This window comes from Hibiscus syriacus, unplaced genomic scaffold (assembly GCF_006381635.1).
Source record: "Hibiscus syriacus cultivar Baekdansim isolate YM2019G1 unplaced genomic scaffold, ASM638163v2 tig00111394_pilon, whole genome shotgun sequence".
Lineage (NCBI taxonomy): Eukaryota > Viridiplantae > Streptophyta > Magnoliopsida > Malvales > Malvaceae > Hibiscus > Hibiscus syriacus.
Window position 1 is genome coordinate 471636 of NW_024063080.1, and position 17836 is coordinate 489471.

The window sequence follows — 17836 nt, forward strand, 5'->3', positions numbered from 1 at the left end:
AATAAAAATATCACAACGCTTCGTATTATTGAAATAAATTAGCTCTTCGGCAACGATGGCGGCCAGCCAAACAATCGATCGTACGAGATATTGTGTCAGATAGAGATTACAAGGCAGATATTGATATAAAATACTTAACATCAGTGTAATTTTGAAGAAAAACCTGAACATCTCTCTCCTGTATGTGTATATATACAAATATAATATATGTGTATGCGTGTATTAGGGACGGAGATAATATTAGATATAAATATAGGTCGAAATATTAATTTTTTTTAATAAAAATACAATGAATTAGAAAATAATGTCTAATTTGTCTAATAATTAAGTTTATAATGACCAAAATTGTTATTAGATTGAAAAATTGAGAACATTGGATTATCATTCCTTTATTTTGTATAACCACTGATTTTCAATCTATTGGTCGACTAATTCAGATGGGTACTGCAAAGGTGATGGCAACCCTCCCAATCCAGTTTGCTCCATTCGTAATCGCCAAGATTCAAACCCCTGAACTTACTTAAGGAATTTATTGTCTCATCTCGCTATACCAACCGGTTATTGGTATTGAATTATCATTCTTTAGTTTGCACCCTATTTGATTAAATATCTAATAAATTATTTTATTGCTTAATTTAAATACTTATTTTTACATTAACTGAAATACTATTAGATTAAAATTTATCAAATATAAAATATTTTTACATTGTATAAAATAATTTATAGAAAGACTTATCAAAAAATATCTTATAATCAAAAAATTATTTATAATTTACAATAATAGAAAGACTTATCAAAGTAACAATATATAATTGAAGATATTTATGTATTTTATCCTTAATATTTGTAAGTTTAAATTTTTTCAAAGAAACAAATATTAGATTTATGTTCATGATCTAGAAAAAGATTAAATTAATATCTAACTTAAAATTTAAGAATCAAATGAAATTTTATTAAAAGAATTAAAAATTAAAATTATTTCTAAAAATTAATATATCATTATTATTGACAAACAAACAGCAAACTTGAGTATTAGCAATAATTTCATCGAACTTGGATCTCAAACAAACAAACCATCTCAAGTAAATCATAAGCTACAACAATTCTTCATTTCTAAAATAATAAAATTTGATTTTTTTAAAGTAAAGATTGAACATGAAATACTATAGATTTGATTCAAACATGAAGAATGAGAGGAGAGAAATTATCTTCTTCATCCCCAGTTCATGTCAAGATTTTGACCCAGTTCTCCCTTTCTGAAAATTGTTTTTTCCAATTTTCCGAGATGGAGCATAGATCTCCACTACTTGCTTCAAGTTTCAGGTCGAAAAATTGTTAACAATACTTTATTTAATTGATTGAATTGAATTTAGACCCAATCGGTCCAACTCAAACTCTGATAATCTTGGCTGCTTTAACCACGGGATTATCCCTAGCGATGGCCTCGCGACCCGCTGCCTTGTAGTCGTAGCTACAATCATGTCGATCCGAGTACCGATGATCCGAACAGAAAAGCTCACCGCATCGACACCTGAACCCGGTCAACCCGACGCGTTTTCTGCAACCCGAACATCGGTTAACTGACTTCTTCTCCGCGGGATCGTTTACCGATCTATTTGATGACGTCATCGGACGATTCCTCGTTGTCTTTGTTGTTGCAGCTGTTGAAAGCGGGGCAGAACCGGATCGGCTTTCCCGTGAACGGGACGGTGTAGATCTAGAGGATTGAACGTCGGGGAATTTGAGACTCGAGACTCCAGAAGCACTCGCATCACCGGTGGTAGAAGAGGAGGATGCGGCTGCGGAAAAACATGTCTGGCACATGTTGTTGGTGGCTGGGTTGCCTGTAACCCCACAGTTGTTAACGCATAACGTTAAGGCGTTGGGGACTTTGAATTCGGTCTCGTCTTTTTCAGTTCGTTGAGCCATATCTCCCTGCGTTGTTGATGGAAGCAAAAACAAGGATGAAACGGAGGAAGAAGAGAAGTATTTGTTGAATGGTTTGAAGGGAGAGAGGAAATTATGGGGATTTGAAGGGATCCACAGAGGTCGGTCAGGTCAGTAATGGCGACGGAATATGGGCTTCATACACACGCCTATCAAACTAACATTTTATTTATTTATTTCTCATTTGCCAATCACTATTTTACCAAATTAACCTCTTCTTCGCTTTTCCCCCATTTCAACTTGCTTCCTTTCTCGCGTGTTTAATCCATGATTTTATACCAGAGAATAAGTTTTTAAAATGTTAAGATAAACGAAACTATAAAATTTTAAAAAGTAATAGAAACAAATTTTTAATATAAAATATATATAATAATTTTAAATTTTTAGAATAACGAATTCTTCTACCCGCTTCCCTATGTGAATCCCTTATTGTAATGGATATATTACTATTATTATATGGAATGCGTGTAATGAACGTGTCAAGTAGTAATAGAAGTGGGGCAAGCCATCACATGTTTGCTTGGATATATATTTGGTTATTCTCCTGGTTTGAAGTTTTGATATAGATTAATCTGCGTTGTACACTTAAATTTAATAGATGAATATTTAAACGAAGTTTTTTGATATACAAAAGACCTCGAATTTAAAATATACTTAAGAGAGGTTAAATTAGTATAAACTTAAATCAACTCTATTGATTGCTTGAAGATATTATATAATCTTAGGGAGAAAAAGAAGAGGATATAATGGGAAAGTAGGGAGAAAAGTCGCAGCCCACAGGCCACTGGCTGGGCAAAGGTGATAACCATATCCTTTTCCATGACCTCGGTTTCTCCCTTCCTTTCGGCATATACGTGTCTTCATTCTCTACGTATTCGTATATCTCTATATACATACATACACGTATGTATGTTCATGATGTCCTTTATTTTATGCTAATAATAAATTTTCTTAATTTAATTAACGTCACTAATCAGACATAAATGATAAGAAAAATAAGAGGACGTACACAATTTTAATTCATCCTATTTGTCTTTTGCAGACGAGGAAAATCTATAAATCTTTGTTATCTCTATAAAAAAAATGATAGTAAATGTATTGTCATGAAATCATTATCTTTTGCTCCAAAAGGTTTGAATAATAAGATATGTAATGTCATCGTTTTTAAAATTTAAGATTTTGTTATGCAGCATTGATATCTCACAACATTTTAAGATGTAATTTTTTTTTTATTTAATCTCATGACGTCGTCGTCATAATTGTCATCATGTCTACTCTACTAAAATGTTTAATATATAAACTATTACTTTTATTCTATTTTATTATCTAAATTTTATTTTATTTCAAAGCTATACCTAATATTTAATTTAGGTTTCATTTTGATACTCTATTGTTACAAACTTAACGATTATGCTAACGTGTCACCATAAGGTAATGTCACGTCATCATTGAAAAAAATAAAATAAAAATCACGCCAGCAGTTCTGTTAATTTTCTAATGGCATATGCCAAATTGAAACCTAAATTGAACGTTAGGTATGATTTTAAAGTTTGGGTACTAAACTTGTAGTTTACCCCTTTTTTAAGATAAAAAAAGTTATTTAATTGAAGTAGAATAATTACAGTATAAGGTATTGGGAGCTTGTATGTATTCATATCCAAAAGCCAATGTGTACACAATATTCAGCACATTACAAATACAGGATCAAAGCATGGGAACCCTGAATATTTCAACATACAACACTGCTTCTGCTGCTCCATTTTTCACTTCTCATCTCTCTATAGCTCTGCCAGAAAGACGAGAGCCACAAGATACAGCTCCAAGCGTCCCACTTGATTAAGGGAAGCATGCAGCATTTTTCACTGCCACTCACATCCATTACTCAAATTAATCACCAATGGCTACTAAATACATCCCATTCCCATTACTTGCTTTCAACATTATATTTATATTTATCCATCCATCATTATAACAGAAGATTGCACTTTATATTGCATAGCCCCGCACACCCCCATGATTCCAAGCTTGATTTCTCTTATCAACAATCCTGCATTTCGTTAAAATTTGACGTTTTTACCAACTCCTAGATAGCTAAGACATACAATTATGACTACCTGTGCCCCCCAAAAGATTGGGTTTGCGATACACACCTTTTGATGTGGAGAGCAACAGTAAAAACTGAAGAAATAACTTTTTTCATCAAAGCTGCATATAGGTCCTTGCATTATTTAGATATCCTGCATGCGTGGGAAGTATTTTGGAATAAGATCGAAACATCTTGGAGACATATACAGCAATATTGGAGAAAAAAACTGGAGAATTAGCAATTATCAATCAGATGATAACTGCATCAGAATGATCAATAAAGAGATGTCTACCTAAAACAATAACCAGACTAATGGAGTTACTCACACTCTAGTAAATGTTGCGAACATTCACCTAATGTCCATAGTCACTATGAAAGTCGGACAACCTACAAAAACCCTCAGTATTGTAAGCAAGAATGGAAGGAGAAAACTTCTAACAAATGAGAGCAGAAATTGCTTTAGTTCCACAAGCAAAGTCCGCAAAAAAAAAAAAAAGGCTCAAAATAGGAACAGAGAATACCTAATATTTTTAGTTATGATGGTCTGCCCATCTTCAACTCCAAGATGACATAAAGCCACTTCCTCCAATTGACCATCTCGATATGCATGCTACAAAAACAGAACATAGCAATAAAAATGGTATATGAACAGCTAGAACAGAACACTAAAGATGCAAGGCTACGCTAGAAAGGAAAAATATGCCATTTTTGAAGTACACCATTTGAAAGATACGACTTCATACAACCATCTATTTGATCGAAAGAAATTTCTGTAACCAGAAAAGCTTGGCTTGTGTTTTTCCAGTAACTTTTTCCGGAAAACATAAGACTAGACTAGGAGGCACGAGTAAAAAATCCTCTAGAGAACAGTTATATAAACTTCAGGATTTAAACCAGGGCAAACCTGCACGCATTATTAATATTTATAACATGAAAGCCCTCAAACTAATTTAACCTCTAGAAACTTGATTCCAATCACAGTTAACAATGTCTCAAGTCTAGACAATCTGCAATGATCGAGTTAACAAACACCAAGATCAATCTACTCCTGGTTGAGAAAGGCGGCATCATATCAAAGACCACCTTTCCAAAATTCCAGCAGAAGAACATAGCAAATAAACTTAGGAACTTGATCAAGAATATACTCATCATTGCTTGAGGATTCAATTGGTTCAAAATTCCACATTGTTTTGAAACCTTCAGTATAAAGAATAATCAGTTTGTCTTCTGTAATTAAGTGTCTGAAGAAGACATCAAATGTTGAGGTTGTCAAATGTTCTGAGTACGAACAAATTTATTTTCCTAAACCAGTCTCCTTCAAATAAAAGTCCAACTGTTAGATACCATAGATGAGATTGGGTTAAAAACCAGCTAAATCATCATGCAATTGTAGTGACTACATGAGAGAAAAGGGTGAGGAATCACCACACAAAAAACAAGATAGGGAAAATGGAAAAGCAGGGAATGAATGATAATATAAATTCACATCTAAACAGCTTCTAGTTGACAAGATCCAAAAAAAAGAGGAAATTTATAGGTTGTACAGTGAGTTAAAGAATGAATGAAAATTATTACCTTGTAAAAACAACTATTCCCAAAAGGACAGTTCCCATTTCCAAAGTTAAAGTGCTTGCAATTTATTGACCTGCACATGTGAAGAAACAATATAAAACAAAAAGATTTACTAGTTAGAAAAGCAAAATTGGCATACAATTTACAAATCTACAAAATTCTAAGTTCAGCATTTTCCCTTATGTTATGTACGTATGCAAGCCTGAAGCTCAGAGTTGTTACACTAAAATGACTTGTGCTCATCACATCATGAAAACATTCTACAATGTAGATTTTTTCTTTTTTAACAGATTCCATCCTCCATTAAGTATGTAGTGGAAACCAGATGATCTGATTCACCCCATCATTAAATATATTTTACAGATTATCCAAACAATCCATCAATTATATATATATTCATATATACATACTTCTGACAACTTACAACTTAGAATCTAATGCATGTAAGCAGGAAATATAAGACGCTTCGAAATCGCAGTGACATTACCTCAATTTTGCCTTGTAGCCATCAACAATTCGCTGTTTTTCGTCCATAGTCCAATACCAAATGACACTTGGAATGACGAAATATGATAGCCTGCGGCAGATTGGGCAAGCCCTCAAGGCAGTATTGACATCCATTCCAGAGGAAGGAGAACTGCTACGCCAATTTCTAATGCATGTTATGCAGAATGGATGATCACATTCCGAAAGAATTCCAAACTTACGCTCAGCTGCTGTGGGCTTTGAGAGAATACGATCCAGGCACACACAACATTCTATTTCTTGACTAAGTTTCAATGCATTAAGATATTTTTGCTTCTTCTTGCACATTTTCATATGTTCCTCCCTTTGTTCAGGTCTAAAAGGATGCAAACAATGCTTTTCACAGGTGGAACACAAGTCTCCATGAATATGAGGACATTTTTCTCCAAGGGGGCAATTACCAGCTGCGGCAAATGAGCAGATAGAACGTTCAACAGGATTATTGCTCCTAGGCTCAACAGGTTCACAGTTATCCGATAGATCCCGAGGCACAGATTCCAAATTCCCTTCTTGTGGAGCAACGAAATCTCTACTGGAATCAGGAAACTTGGTGGAAGCAGCTAAAGATACAACCGACCCAACAGATGCAGTTTTTGAAGGAGGTAAAGGTACAGAATCAGGTGCTGTGGACGAAGATGAAGCCGACGGATCTGATTGTGAAGCCTTGACGTGTTCATATCTGCACCGACTACCATAAAAGCAGTTTCCTTTCTGATAGTATGTGCATATCTGCAATGACCAGGTAAGAAACAAGATAGTAAGGTAACCAAAAAGCATCATCAATAGGTAACTGCAAATAATAAGAAGGAAAAAAAACACAAGGGAATGGAAACTTCCTACATTATTCGGAGGATGCTTCCAATGATGAGAAAATTCACAATGGTCCCCTTTGAGGCATGCTCCATGAGCAAAGAACTTGCAAAGAACTCTGGAATCATAACAAAAATTAAAAAGGTTACAAAAGCTGCAGCCCACATCCAGATTGATCCAGACATCATCCACGAAATAATGGAATCGAGGAAATCAGGGTAATTGAAACTCAAATGCGAATGAAGCTCGCTAATCAAACAGTTAATTTTGGGGCTTCATTCATACAAGGAAAGCTGAGAAAAATCCAACAATTCATTTGGCTATGTTGTCCCAACAGATAAACATGAAAGTTGGAAAAACCAAAGGATAAACACATGATAATCAACAGATTAAAAAGGAAATATTATATAATCACCTCTTAGGCATGGAGAATGGCGATTGATTGAGAGAAAGCTTTCAAATCAAAATTATAAGAAGGGAAGTTTGGGGGGTTAAGGGTGGGATTTGAATGATGGCTGGAAATAAAAGAACCAAAAAAGAAAGAGGGGATCAGCGAAAATGAAGGTGGCTTCTTTCAGAGTTCTGGGTTTTTGAAAAGCAGCGAAATTGAAGGTGGAATCTTTCACAGTCTGGGTTTTTTTGTAACCAACCTTACATGTGATCAACGTTTTCACAGCACGTTATAAAACATGGCATTGTTTTGTATTGGCGGTGAGTTGGTTTTTCCGTACAATCCATGAGTCAAAACTGTCAAAAAGCCATTCGTTGTGTAATAACGGAAATTTATGGTTTTGGCCCCTTGTTTTATCTTCAATTCCCATTTTGGGTAAATTAATATAAAACAACTATTTTTTAATAGTAGAAAACAACAAACAACTATTGTTAATGATTTCTAGTCTGTTGCTGTCAAACCTAACATGAGCTGAAGCTTAAAACAGATCCTGAAGTTAAGGACCGAAGCCTTCTCTATTTTGTCTTATGAAACAAAGAAAGTTAGTAATATCTGGAATGAGATTAGGGTAAAGAATCCTAAAGTTCATTGGCATTCACTGCTTTGGTTTCCTCTTCTCATCCCAAAACATAGTCTTATTGCTTGGATGGTATTCCTTGACAGACTCGCTACAAAAGAAAGGCTTAACCGTATGGGGATTATTATTGACTGCCACTGCATCTTCTGTGGTGCTGTTCTGGAAACCAGAAATCACTTATTCTTCGATTGTTCTGTTGCTGCTTCATTATGGTCAGGTGTTTACCTCCTCAATGGGTTACGGTTTAGGCACCCATCTTGGGATGCCCTTTTTGCTTGGGTTGCTGCTTCTTGGAAGGGTAAATCTTTACTCACTTCTATTATAAAAATTGCTTCAAATGCCTTAATCTACACCATTTGGCAAGAAAGAAACAAGAGGCTCTTCCAAGGTCGTTCTTCAACTGTTGAAGAGATGTTCTATGCTATCAAGGAAATAGTTGGACTTCACCTAATGGATAGGCCTATTAATAGAATAGATAATGTTAATATAATTCTATGTAACAAATGGGGTATAGTTTGATTTTGTTTGGTTGCCATTTTTTGGTTAAGGGCGATCTTTGTAAATCTGAACTTTGATTGTTTTTTGTAGCAGTCCTCTCTCTTTGGGTAATAGAATTGAATTATCCAAAAAAAAGAGAGAATTTTTTGGATAAACTACATGTTTAGTACATAAACTATCAATTTTCATCTATTTTAGTACCTTAACTTTCATTTTTTTCAAAATCATACCTAACGTTTATTTTTTTTTGTTTCATTTCAATACCCCGCCGTTAAAAACTTAACGATAGGTTGACACGTCATTGCTCTGGTCAACGAAAAGTCAATCGAAACGGTGAACCACAAGAGAATAACGAGTCGACCAACATAGTCTAGTTTCAAGCTCATTGGACGGTGGACCATGGAGATAAGAGGATGAAGAAATCGAAGGGGCCATTGTCGATTTGGGGAGATCGAGGCGTTTTCCGATGAAACAGATGCTAAAATCGTGTTTAGGGAATAAAAAAATGTGCATATTGAAAAGTTTGGGCTTCATCGACCGACGAATATAACAGTCAGATGTTATAAACTCGGCGATCAATGAGCCCATGCGTTAAGTTTTTAACAATGAAATACTAAAATGAAACAAAAATTAAATGTCAGGTATGATTTAAAAAAACAAAAGTTTAGGTACTAAACGAACTATAATTGATAATTACATACTAAACTTGTAGTTTACTCAATTTTTTTAACAAATGTCAATAAGAAAATTCAAAATTTCTTTTGACCAATGAAATATTTTAGTGCTATTACTGAATGGAGTTGCGGGATTTCATCGCTGGACCAACAAGATTCAAAGACCCAAAACGGACTGCTTTTAGACGTTATTTATTATAGATAACCAGTGGCGGATCCACGTATACTTGAAGAGATATTTTATTTTTAATTAATTAATTATTTATTTTAATGATTATTTTCATCTTAAAACTTTATTTGTCTTTATTTCATTCAAAAAATTTGTGTTACTAATATACGTGTCTATTCTAAAAAATATTTTTAGATTTGTTATTTGTGTAACAACTAATATGTGTTATGATTAGGACAGTGGTAAATGAGACAAACCAAGTTTGAGTATTATTAAACTTCAATCAATTCGAAAAGCTCAAAGCTAAGTTTGAATCAATTTGAAAGCTCCGAGTTTAAAATTATTAAATTTGACTCGAATTTTAAAAAAATTGAAGCTCAACTCGAGCTCGAAATATTCTCATACTTAATTTAGTTCGAGCTCAAACTTAAACTTAAACATAAACCTTATACTGTATTTAAAAAAATAATATATAAATATTAATATTATTAATAATCTAATTTAGAAAATTAAAATTTTAATATATATTCTTTTGAGTTATTCGTGAGTTTTTTGAGTCAGATATGAAGTAACTCGTTTCGACTTTTTAAGATCTCGAATTGAGTTCAAATTCGAAATAAGTCCATTCGAATTGAGTGTTGATCGAATTTTGACATAATCAAACTTAAATAAATTGTTGTTTGTCTCATCTAATTTATATCCATAGCCATGATAAGGACAAATAAATTGTGGTTTGTCTCACCTAATTTACAGCATAGCCATGATAAGGATTTTGATGTTTAAACAAGTTAAAATTTGATTGTTATTATTTTTGAAAAGTGTTATTAGAAAGTAACTTTAAAAAATTGACATAAGATTTTAATATTTAATATTGATGTAAAAAATAATTTTTTCTTCTGAAAAGTATAATTTTTTTTTGAAAAGGTCCACTTTAGATAGAATGTTATAAAATTTAAAATATGTTAAATTAAATTAAATTTTTTTTTTGAAATAGGGTACTTTGTATTATTAGCAAAATAAAGTACACCACCTCAAGGCCTCATTAAAAAACCTCTCTAATCTTAATTGGAGGAAAAAGAGTAAACCTTGAGATGGTAAGGGATGTACACATGATATTCGAACTATATACAAACCAATCTCCTTCCTACTAAGTTCCCAGACCAATGCACAAAAGACGAACATATACAACCAAATAACAAAAGATAACTGGGAATGGAGGAAGACACATACAAACAAACCACAAGTGCTAAGACTAAGACCACAACCGAACCACAACCAAACAGCAGCATTACCTTGAAATATACGATGCCAAGCACTATCCTGAACCAAGACAGTGAAGAAGGATTGACAAGAAGCCCAATCACCAGAAAACTACACAACCTGGAATGAAAACACTCTAAATCTGCAATCATACTAGGTGACCCCAATCGACAAGCCTTAGAACCAAGGCATGCATAAGATGGAGATTCCAACATGAAGATGCTCGACACTGAAAGAAGGAAACACCCAACACTGCTTGTGGACCAAATGAAAATCCAAATAGGAACCAAATGTAACAATAAGCAAACGAACAAAACAGGCAGTAAAGAGCCGAATTCAGGAGCCATCACAGGGAAAGTCAATTAACTTAGTTAAAATTAATTGAATCCGGAGTTCGCACAAATTCTATGGCATGAGGAACCAAAGACGGCCATAAAATATTAGCCCAGAAACCAACCTGCAATAAGGCCATATTGAAAATCCGATCGACAGAGAAAGTCTCCCCCTGAAATAAGGACTTATTTCTGCACAACCAAATCTACCAAATCAGTCCGAAGAAGCCGATATACCATAGATGCCTCACTCTCCTTCTAATATGTTGTGCCGACCAAATCTCTAATAGTTGTTTAATGTTCATGGGAATTATGATCGAAACTTTCCATAATTTACACCACTTTTGCCACACTTTCCAAACGACAAAACAATGACATGTCGCATGGTTCACATCTTCCGGGTTAACTTTACAAAAAATACAATAAGGCTGGACACTGCCGCTAACCCCTCTCTTAATCAATTCGGACGCAACTGGCAGCCTGTTATGAACCGCTTTCCAGACAAAAGCAACCACTTTAGGAGGAACTAATTTATTCCAAACTTTACTCCATGTAGGGTCTTGAATCTTACCAGTCGAAGCCAACTTGATGCAGAAATCTTTAGAATTATATAAATCATTAGAAGCACCTAACCACAACAATCTATCGCACCCAGGTATAGCAGAAACACCTCTGTTGATTACTTGATTAAACTGATTCCAAATCGAGATCTCCCAAGAGAAAAGCCTACGCCTCAACTCAATCCTCCAAATCCAAACACCATTCACCCAACTCCCAAACTCACTATTTTTCCCCTGTTTATTAATAGCCATCCCATAGATTCTTGGGAAGGCTATTTTTAGCGAACGAACCTCGAACCAATGGTCTAGCCAGAAATCAATTCGTGAACTGTTCCCCATAACACACCTGACATCGGTAAGGAAATTACCCTTGGTCGACGACACCTGGCGCACTACGTCGTACCATAGACCATTCAATCTACGCATGCTAATACCATAAGGTAGCATTGCTTGAGAATCGTAATTATACTTAGCGACAATAATCTTTTTCCAAAGGCTTTGGCTATCCTCACTAAAACGTCAAATCCATTTATTCAACAATGCTCGATTTCTGACACTAACGTCAAAAAAACCAAGACCACCATGAGATTTCGGTGCACTAACCATATCCCACTTAATCCAATGAATACCTCTATTCGATTTAACATTCCACAGAAAACTCGCTATACTTTTATTTAATGACTCTGCTATTGACTTGGGCATTGAAAACAGAGACATATAATACACCGGTAAGTTGGCCAACACTGATTTAATCAATGTAATCCTTCCCCCGAAAGATAGAAACTTACCTTTCCAGCTTTGTAATCGAATTCTAACTTTCTCCAATATTGGTTGCCACAACAACTTCTGGTTTATTTTATAACCTAAAGGCAGCCCCAAGTACGTCGTCGGCAGCCTAGCCCATTCGCAAAACAATGAATCTGCCCACCCTTTAACTCTGTTGTCCTCGACATTAATACCAAATAATTTCGTCTTCTTCATATTCAATTGGCGAGAACCAGTTCGCCTTCATGGCCGGGAAACAAATTTTAGATTGTTCATTGATAGCGAATGAGATTGTCGATGAGCTGAAAAAAGAGAGAGTAAGGCAGTGATGGTTAAAGCAGATTTCAGCAAGGCTTATGACACTCTAGTCTGGGTCTTTTTGAATTTGATTTTGAAGAAAATGGTTTTTGGCAGGAGATGGAGGAGTTGGATTAATTTGTGTATATCGACGCCTAATATTGTTGTATTGGTTAATGGGTGTCCGTCGAAATATTTCTCAATTAAAAGGGGCTTGAGGCAAGGTTGTCCACTGTCGTCGTTTTTGTTTAATGTTGTGGGTGAGGCTCTTAGTGGTTTGTTTAAGAAAGCGGTTGATCTAGGCTTGTGTGAAGGGGTGCACATTGGGTCAAGTAGTGTAGGCGCATTCCACATTCAGTTTGCTGATGATTTAATTAAATTAAATTTTAAATATATTAATTATAACTTATTATTAATACTTTATATAAAATCATTTTTTTAAAATAATAATTTAAATACCTACACGTAAATATATTAATTCTATGATTCCATATAATTTAAAATAAATTTATTAAATTACAAGGTATGAGACTAAGAAAATACATTAATGTTTCATAATTTAAATTGAATTCAGAAAGTCGTCTAAATTGTAATTTAAATTAGAATTTATATATGAGATATTTGTAAAAAAAATTAAATTGAAATACTCATACGGATATAAAAATAAATTCTTCAAATTAAATGTTATAAAATACAAACGAAAACCATACAATGTATAACAGTAGGGCATCCAACGTCCATCAGAAAAGACAACAAAAATAGGAGGGATTTTTTTGCAAATTTAGCTACTGGTGTTTTGTCATATTCACCCAAAACTGACAGTTGAGGGTCATCTCCAACCTTCACCTTTACTCTATAATATTTTTATATTTACTTTAAAGATAAAATAGTAATTCATCTCAAGTACTATCTCTACATTATCACCAATTTTACTTTATTCACAATATTTAACTATTATAATATTGATTTTATAAATATAAACTAAAGAGAAAATAACTTCAGTGACCGAAAATACCTTTTAATATACGATTTTAATCAACTTTTTTTGGATTTGTCAAAATGACCAACAAAATCACAATGTGAACTCTAATTTTTCAACTCAGTTTCCAAATTCGCAACGCGAATATCCAGATTCGCAACGCGATTTTGAAAAATGTGTTGCGATAGTTAAAATGTGTTGCGATAGTTAAAATGTGTTGCGAGAGTTTGAAAAACGTGTTGTTGCAATAGTGAAAAATCTAAAATAATTTTACATTTTAACTATTCCAAATTCTAGTGGAGTTTGAAACAATAAAGAATGTGTTGCGATAGTGTAAAAGATTCCCAAGCCATTTGTAAGATCTTAGTTTGAAACAATAAAGAATGTATTGCGATAGTGTAAAAGATTCCCAAGTGTTTGCAATGCTCAATCCTACATAGTATTGGAAACACTATTGATAATATGTATTTAAGGCTTGGATTTCCCACTTCCTTGTTGAGTGGAAGTGAATAAGGGGGGCTCTCGCGCACCGTCGTCGCCGCCGTCTCGTCTCGTCTCGGGTCGTGGTCGTACGTGTCTTCGACACGTCCGCGCGGATACTATCTTTTTAGAGAAAATTCTTAAGAAACAAATGCAATACCACTAGTCGTTGCGATTTTGGAAAATTTCGACTATCGCAACGCGAATTTCGACTATCGCAACGAATTTGGAAAATCGCAACGCGAACTTCGACTATCGCATCGAATTTGGACTAACGTAAATTTGAAAAATCGCAACGCGAACTTGGACTATCGCAAAATCGCGTTGCGAATTTGGAAACTGAGTTTAAAAATTAGAGTTCGCGTTGCGATTTTGTTGGTCATTTTGGCAAATCCAAAAAAAATTGGTTAAAATCGTATATTATAAGGTATTTTCGGTCACTGAGGTTATTTTCTCTAAAATAAAACATATACATTTCTAATAAATATTAAGATAAAAAGCACAAATTAAACATTCATAAATAACAAAAAAATCAGAAAAATAACAAAAAAAAATGTAGCGCATCTACAGTTGTACGCTAGTTGTAGCGTTGCACTGAGCTGGAGCACTATCTCTACTCTAAAGTGAAGATTTTTTTTACTCTAACGATGCGTTGGAGTTACTCGCGTTATTTTATTTATGTATATATGTCATAAATATATATATTATACGTTACCAGTGGTAGATCTAAACCTATATGAGAATGAATTTCTGAATTTTATTCGATTGATTAATTATTTTATTAATAATGTCTTTTTTGAAATATTATATGTGTCTACTCTATTTAAAATTTTTATGCTATTAACATATGAGTGTTTACTCAAAAAATATTTTTAGATCCGATATAGTTTGTAACAATTGTCTTGTGTTATTATTAGGGCGGTAAATGAGACGAGTCAAATTTGAGCGTTGTTGAGCACCACTCGATTCAAAAAGTTCAAAGTTGGGTTCCAATTAATTTGAAAGCTGGTGAGTTTCAAATTGAAGTACTTATATAAGTATAAACTTTTTTTTAAAAAAGAGAGTAATAAATCTAAATACTCACATAAGTGTACGTGTATATATATATTTTTTAAAAAACTTTAAATTTAAATATTTACATTGATAAAAATACAAGTTGGTCAAATTTAAAATTTTCTATCGAAATAAGCTTTTCCACTGCGAAAGTAGGTGTAAATGAACAAATGTTTGGTGAACTGTTTGTATAATGTTCATTTGTTAAATTAAATAAATATGTATGAATAATTTTTTTATGTTCATTTAATAAACGTTTGCAAACATTAAAAGAATATGTTCGTGAACAATAAATAAATGAACAAGTTTTCGAACAATAAATAAATGAACACAAACAACTTCAAAATAAATAAACTAATACGAACATAATATTAAGAATTTCAACGAACAAAAACCAAATATAAATGCCTTAAAAAATAAACAAACGAATACAAACATAACCTTATTCATTCAAGTTTGGTTCATTTACGCTCCTACATGAAAGGATCAAGTATAACAAAAACTAAAGTAGGTAGATATAAATTTCACATAGAAGACTGATATTGAAGCTCAAACTCTGAGATCCATGCTTGTCGCCTGGGTCACTCTCAGAGAGTCGGGTCCCTTTCTGTACTGAGATCCATGCCCCCGCGAATGCAATTCATTTTGTTGAGAAATATGGTTTACTTAATTGTTTGATTTCCTTAGGGTTCAACAGTGAATCCTACCTGCAGGTTGTTGAATCTATTAAAGGTGTCAACAGACATGACATGAAAACTGTGTAGGACCACCAAGAATCTGAGTAGGGGTAGGAATCCTATACTGTCCCTTGCTTAAGGCAAACGTCCCAGAACATGCACCCACGCTTCCTCCTTTATTCAGAGGAAGCATCCATGGAAGAGATTGGAGCAAGGGTCTGTCATGGAGTCGAAAGATTGAACAGAAAAATAAATAAATTATAAAAATAGAAATTAACTCTAACATTAATAATTGTAAGTGTAGTTGATTCTTAAATTAAATACCCAAACCGTTATTCAAATAAATGATTGTTACTGGTGGTAATTTTATATTGACTTTTTAATTACTAAAAACTAGATAGATACTAGGGTAAACTACGCGTTTAGTACCTAAAATGTTAGTTTTAATCAGTTTTAGTTCCTAAATTTTCACTTTTTCAAAGCCATACCTAACATTAGTTTTTGTTTCATTCTAGTATCCCGCAGTTAAAAAAATAACGGACGGGCTGACGTGACATAGCTTCGGTGGACGGACAACCAATCTGAACAGTGGACCACGGGAGAATGACGAGTTGACCAACATAGTCCAATTTCAAGCCCATTGGACGGTGGACCACGTAGATCAAAGGATGAAGAAATCGAAGAGGCCATCGTTGATTTGGAGAGATTGAGGCGTTTCCTAGTGAAACAGAGGCCAAAATCAAGTTCAGGGGGTCGAAACCGACTGCAAAGTTTGGGCTTCATCGGCCAATGGATGCGACAGCGGGCGAGCTTGTCCGATAAGTTTTTAACGGCATAGTACTAAAATGAAACAAAAACTAAAAGTTAGGTCTGATTTTGAAGAAAATAAAAGTTCATGTATTAAAACATATAAAAATGATAGTTTAGTTACTAAATGCGTAATTTACCCTAAATAATAATACTTTAAAATGGAATTCATAAGTACAGAATTTAAAAACTCCATCATTGACAAAGATACATAATTTTGGTACAACACTAAAAGGATGCACTTGTAAGTAAATGATTAAATACAATGAATTTAAATTTAATTCAATTGTAAATTTATATGAAATTAAAACAGAGAAATAAAATTTATCATTAAAAGACACCAATGAATCCAAAAACTGCAAAGAAAAAGCAACTAAATTCACACAATTTTGACATTGTAGAAGCTATATATATGCCATCATCATTCCACTCCCAACGGCCAACAAACCCACCTTTCAAGATTCACATCCATTGATCTTCCATACTGCCAGGAAATGGCAAAAAAGAAATCTAAACAGAAATCCAAAGGCTCCAAACCTAAAGATCCAACTTTGACAAGAAATGAGGGTATTTTGATGAAAAAGAAGATAACGGTAATGGAGGAAAATGAGAGGAAATTTGCTGAAGAAACTGAGACTCTGAAAGATGAACTGGAGAAGGTGAAGCGTTTAGCGGGGAAGAGGAACGACTCGCTGGAGAAGAACATTAAAGATATGGTCCAAGAAGTTGGGACTTTGAGAAGCAAGATTGAAACAAATAAGAGGGAACTAAAGGATATGCAGAAGAAGATTCTGGTGTTTCTTGGAGATAAAGCTACTGATGCGAGTGAAGATTCTGATCTACAAGATGTGAGTGATCTGTGGACTGTTGTGAACAGGCTGATAGATAGCTTGCAGAATTCCCTTTTGGAGGAGAAGACTAGTTTCAATGATTTGAAGCTGAAAGTTGAGGTAATGGAGAAAACTATTGTGGAATCCCAAAAGAAGAATAGTTTCTGGAAATCGGTCTCCTTAGCAACAACTATCATGGCTGCAGTAAGCGTTGCCTATGCTGCAAAACGAAGATGATGATCGATTAGTAACTTTGTTTTGAGCACAAGTTCTTGATGGCACATCATCAATGGAGAAACCTTATGACTAACATGTTATGCTGCTACTCCTCATCTTTGCTTTGTAATAAACAATATTTTTTTTCAAGTAACCTCAGGGGATGTTCCTATATGCAAGTGCTTCATAATTTTTTTGGTCAAATTTATTCTTGAACTTGGAAAGTTGGTCAAATTGCCCCATAAACTTTGAAAGCGTAACACAATAGTCC

The 17836-nt window shown here is 33.9% G+C and overlaps 3 protein-coding genes across 5 annotated transcripts; 1 reads left to right on the forward strand and 2 right to left on the reverse strand.

The window, feature by feature from the left end:
- Positions 1-1282: 1282 nt before the first annotated feature.
- On the reverse strand, positions 1283-2060 carry LOC120160973 (zinc finger A20 and AN1 domain-containing stress-associated protein 5-like). Its single transcript, XM_039171287.1, has one exon. The coding sequence runs from the start codon at positions 1927-1929 to the stop codon at positions 1390-1392; it is 540 nt and encodes a 179-aa protein (XP_039027218.1). The 5' UTR covers positions 1930-2060; the 3' UTR covers positions 1283-1389.
- Positions 2061-3569: 1509 nt separating this feature from the next.
- LOC120160972 (putative RING-type E3 ubiquitin transferase C3H69) lies at positions 3570-7443 on the reverse strand. 3 transcript variants are annotated; one of them, XM_039171284.1, is made up of 8 exons: positions 7356-7443; positions 6971-7058; positions 6093-6859; positions 5609-5678; positions 4555-4643; positions 4360-4420; positions 4098-4184; positions 3570-3994 (listed from the first exon to the last, which is right to left on the reverse strand). In XM_039171284.1, the coding sequence occupies exons 1-6, from the start codon at positions 7364-7366 to the stop codon at positions 4387-4389; spliced, it is 1059 nt and encodes a 352-aa protein (XP_039027215.1). In that variant the 5' UTR covers positions 7367-7443; the 3' UTR covers positions 3570-3994; positions 4098-4184; positions 4360-4386. The 3 variants fall into 3 exon arrangements, with proteins under 3 accessions (XP_039027215.1, XP_039027216.1, XP_039027217.1); XM_039171285.1 differs by having other exon boundaries at positions 4348-4420; XM_039171286.1 differs by lacking the exon at positions 4360-4420.
- A 594-nt stretch (positions 7444-8037) lies between these two features.
- On the forward strand, positions 8038-8487 carry LOC120160903. Its single transcript, XM_039171219.1, has one exon. It carries the CDS (start codon positions 8038-8040, stop codon positions 8485-8487), a length of 450 nt encoding a protein of 149 aa, XP_039027150.1.
- The last annotated feature ends 9349 nt before the right edge of the window (positions 8488-17836 follow it).

Bases quoted from the DNA above. Each gene is read 5' to 3' on its own strand.
- LOC120160903 (XM_039171219.1), top strand. From the start codon at position 8,038: ATGGTATTCCTTGACAGACTCGCTACAAAAGAAAGGCTTAACCGTATG.
- LOC120160973 (XM_039171287.1), bottom strand. From the start codon at position 1,929: ATGGCTCAACGAACTGAAAAAGACGAGACCGAATTCAAAGTCCCCAAC.
- LOC120160972 (XM_039171284.1), bottom strand. The intron at 6,860-6,970 runs GTAGGAAGTTTC...TGGTCATTGCAG, and splicing joins GGAAGCATCCTCCGAATAAT to ATATGCACATACTATCAGAA. The intron at 4,421-4,554 runs GTATTCTCTGTT...GGGTTTTTGTAG, and splicing joins ATCATAACTAAAAATATTAG to GTTGTCCGACTTTCATAGTG.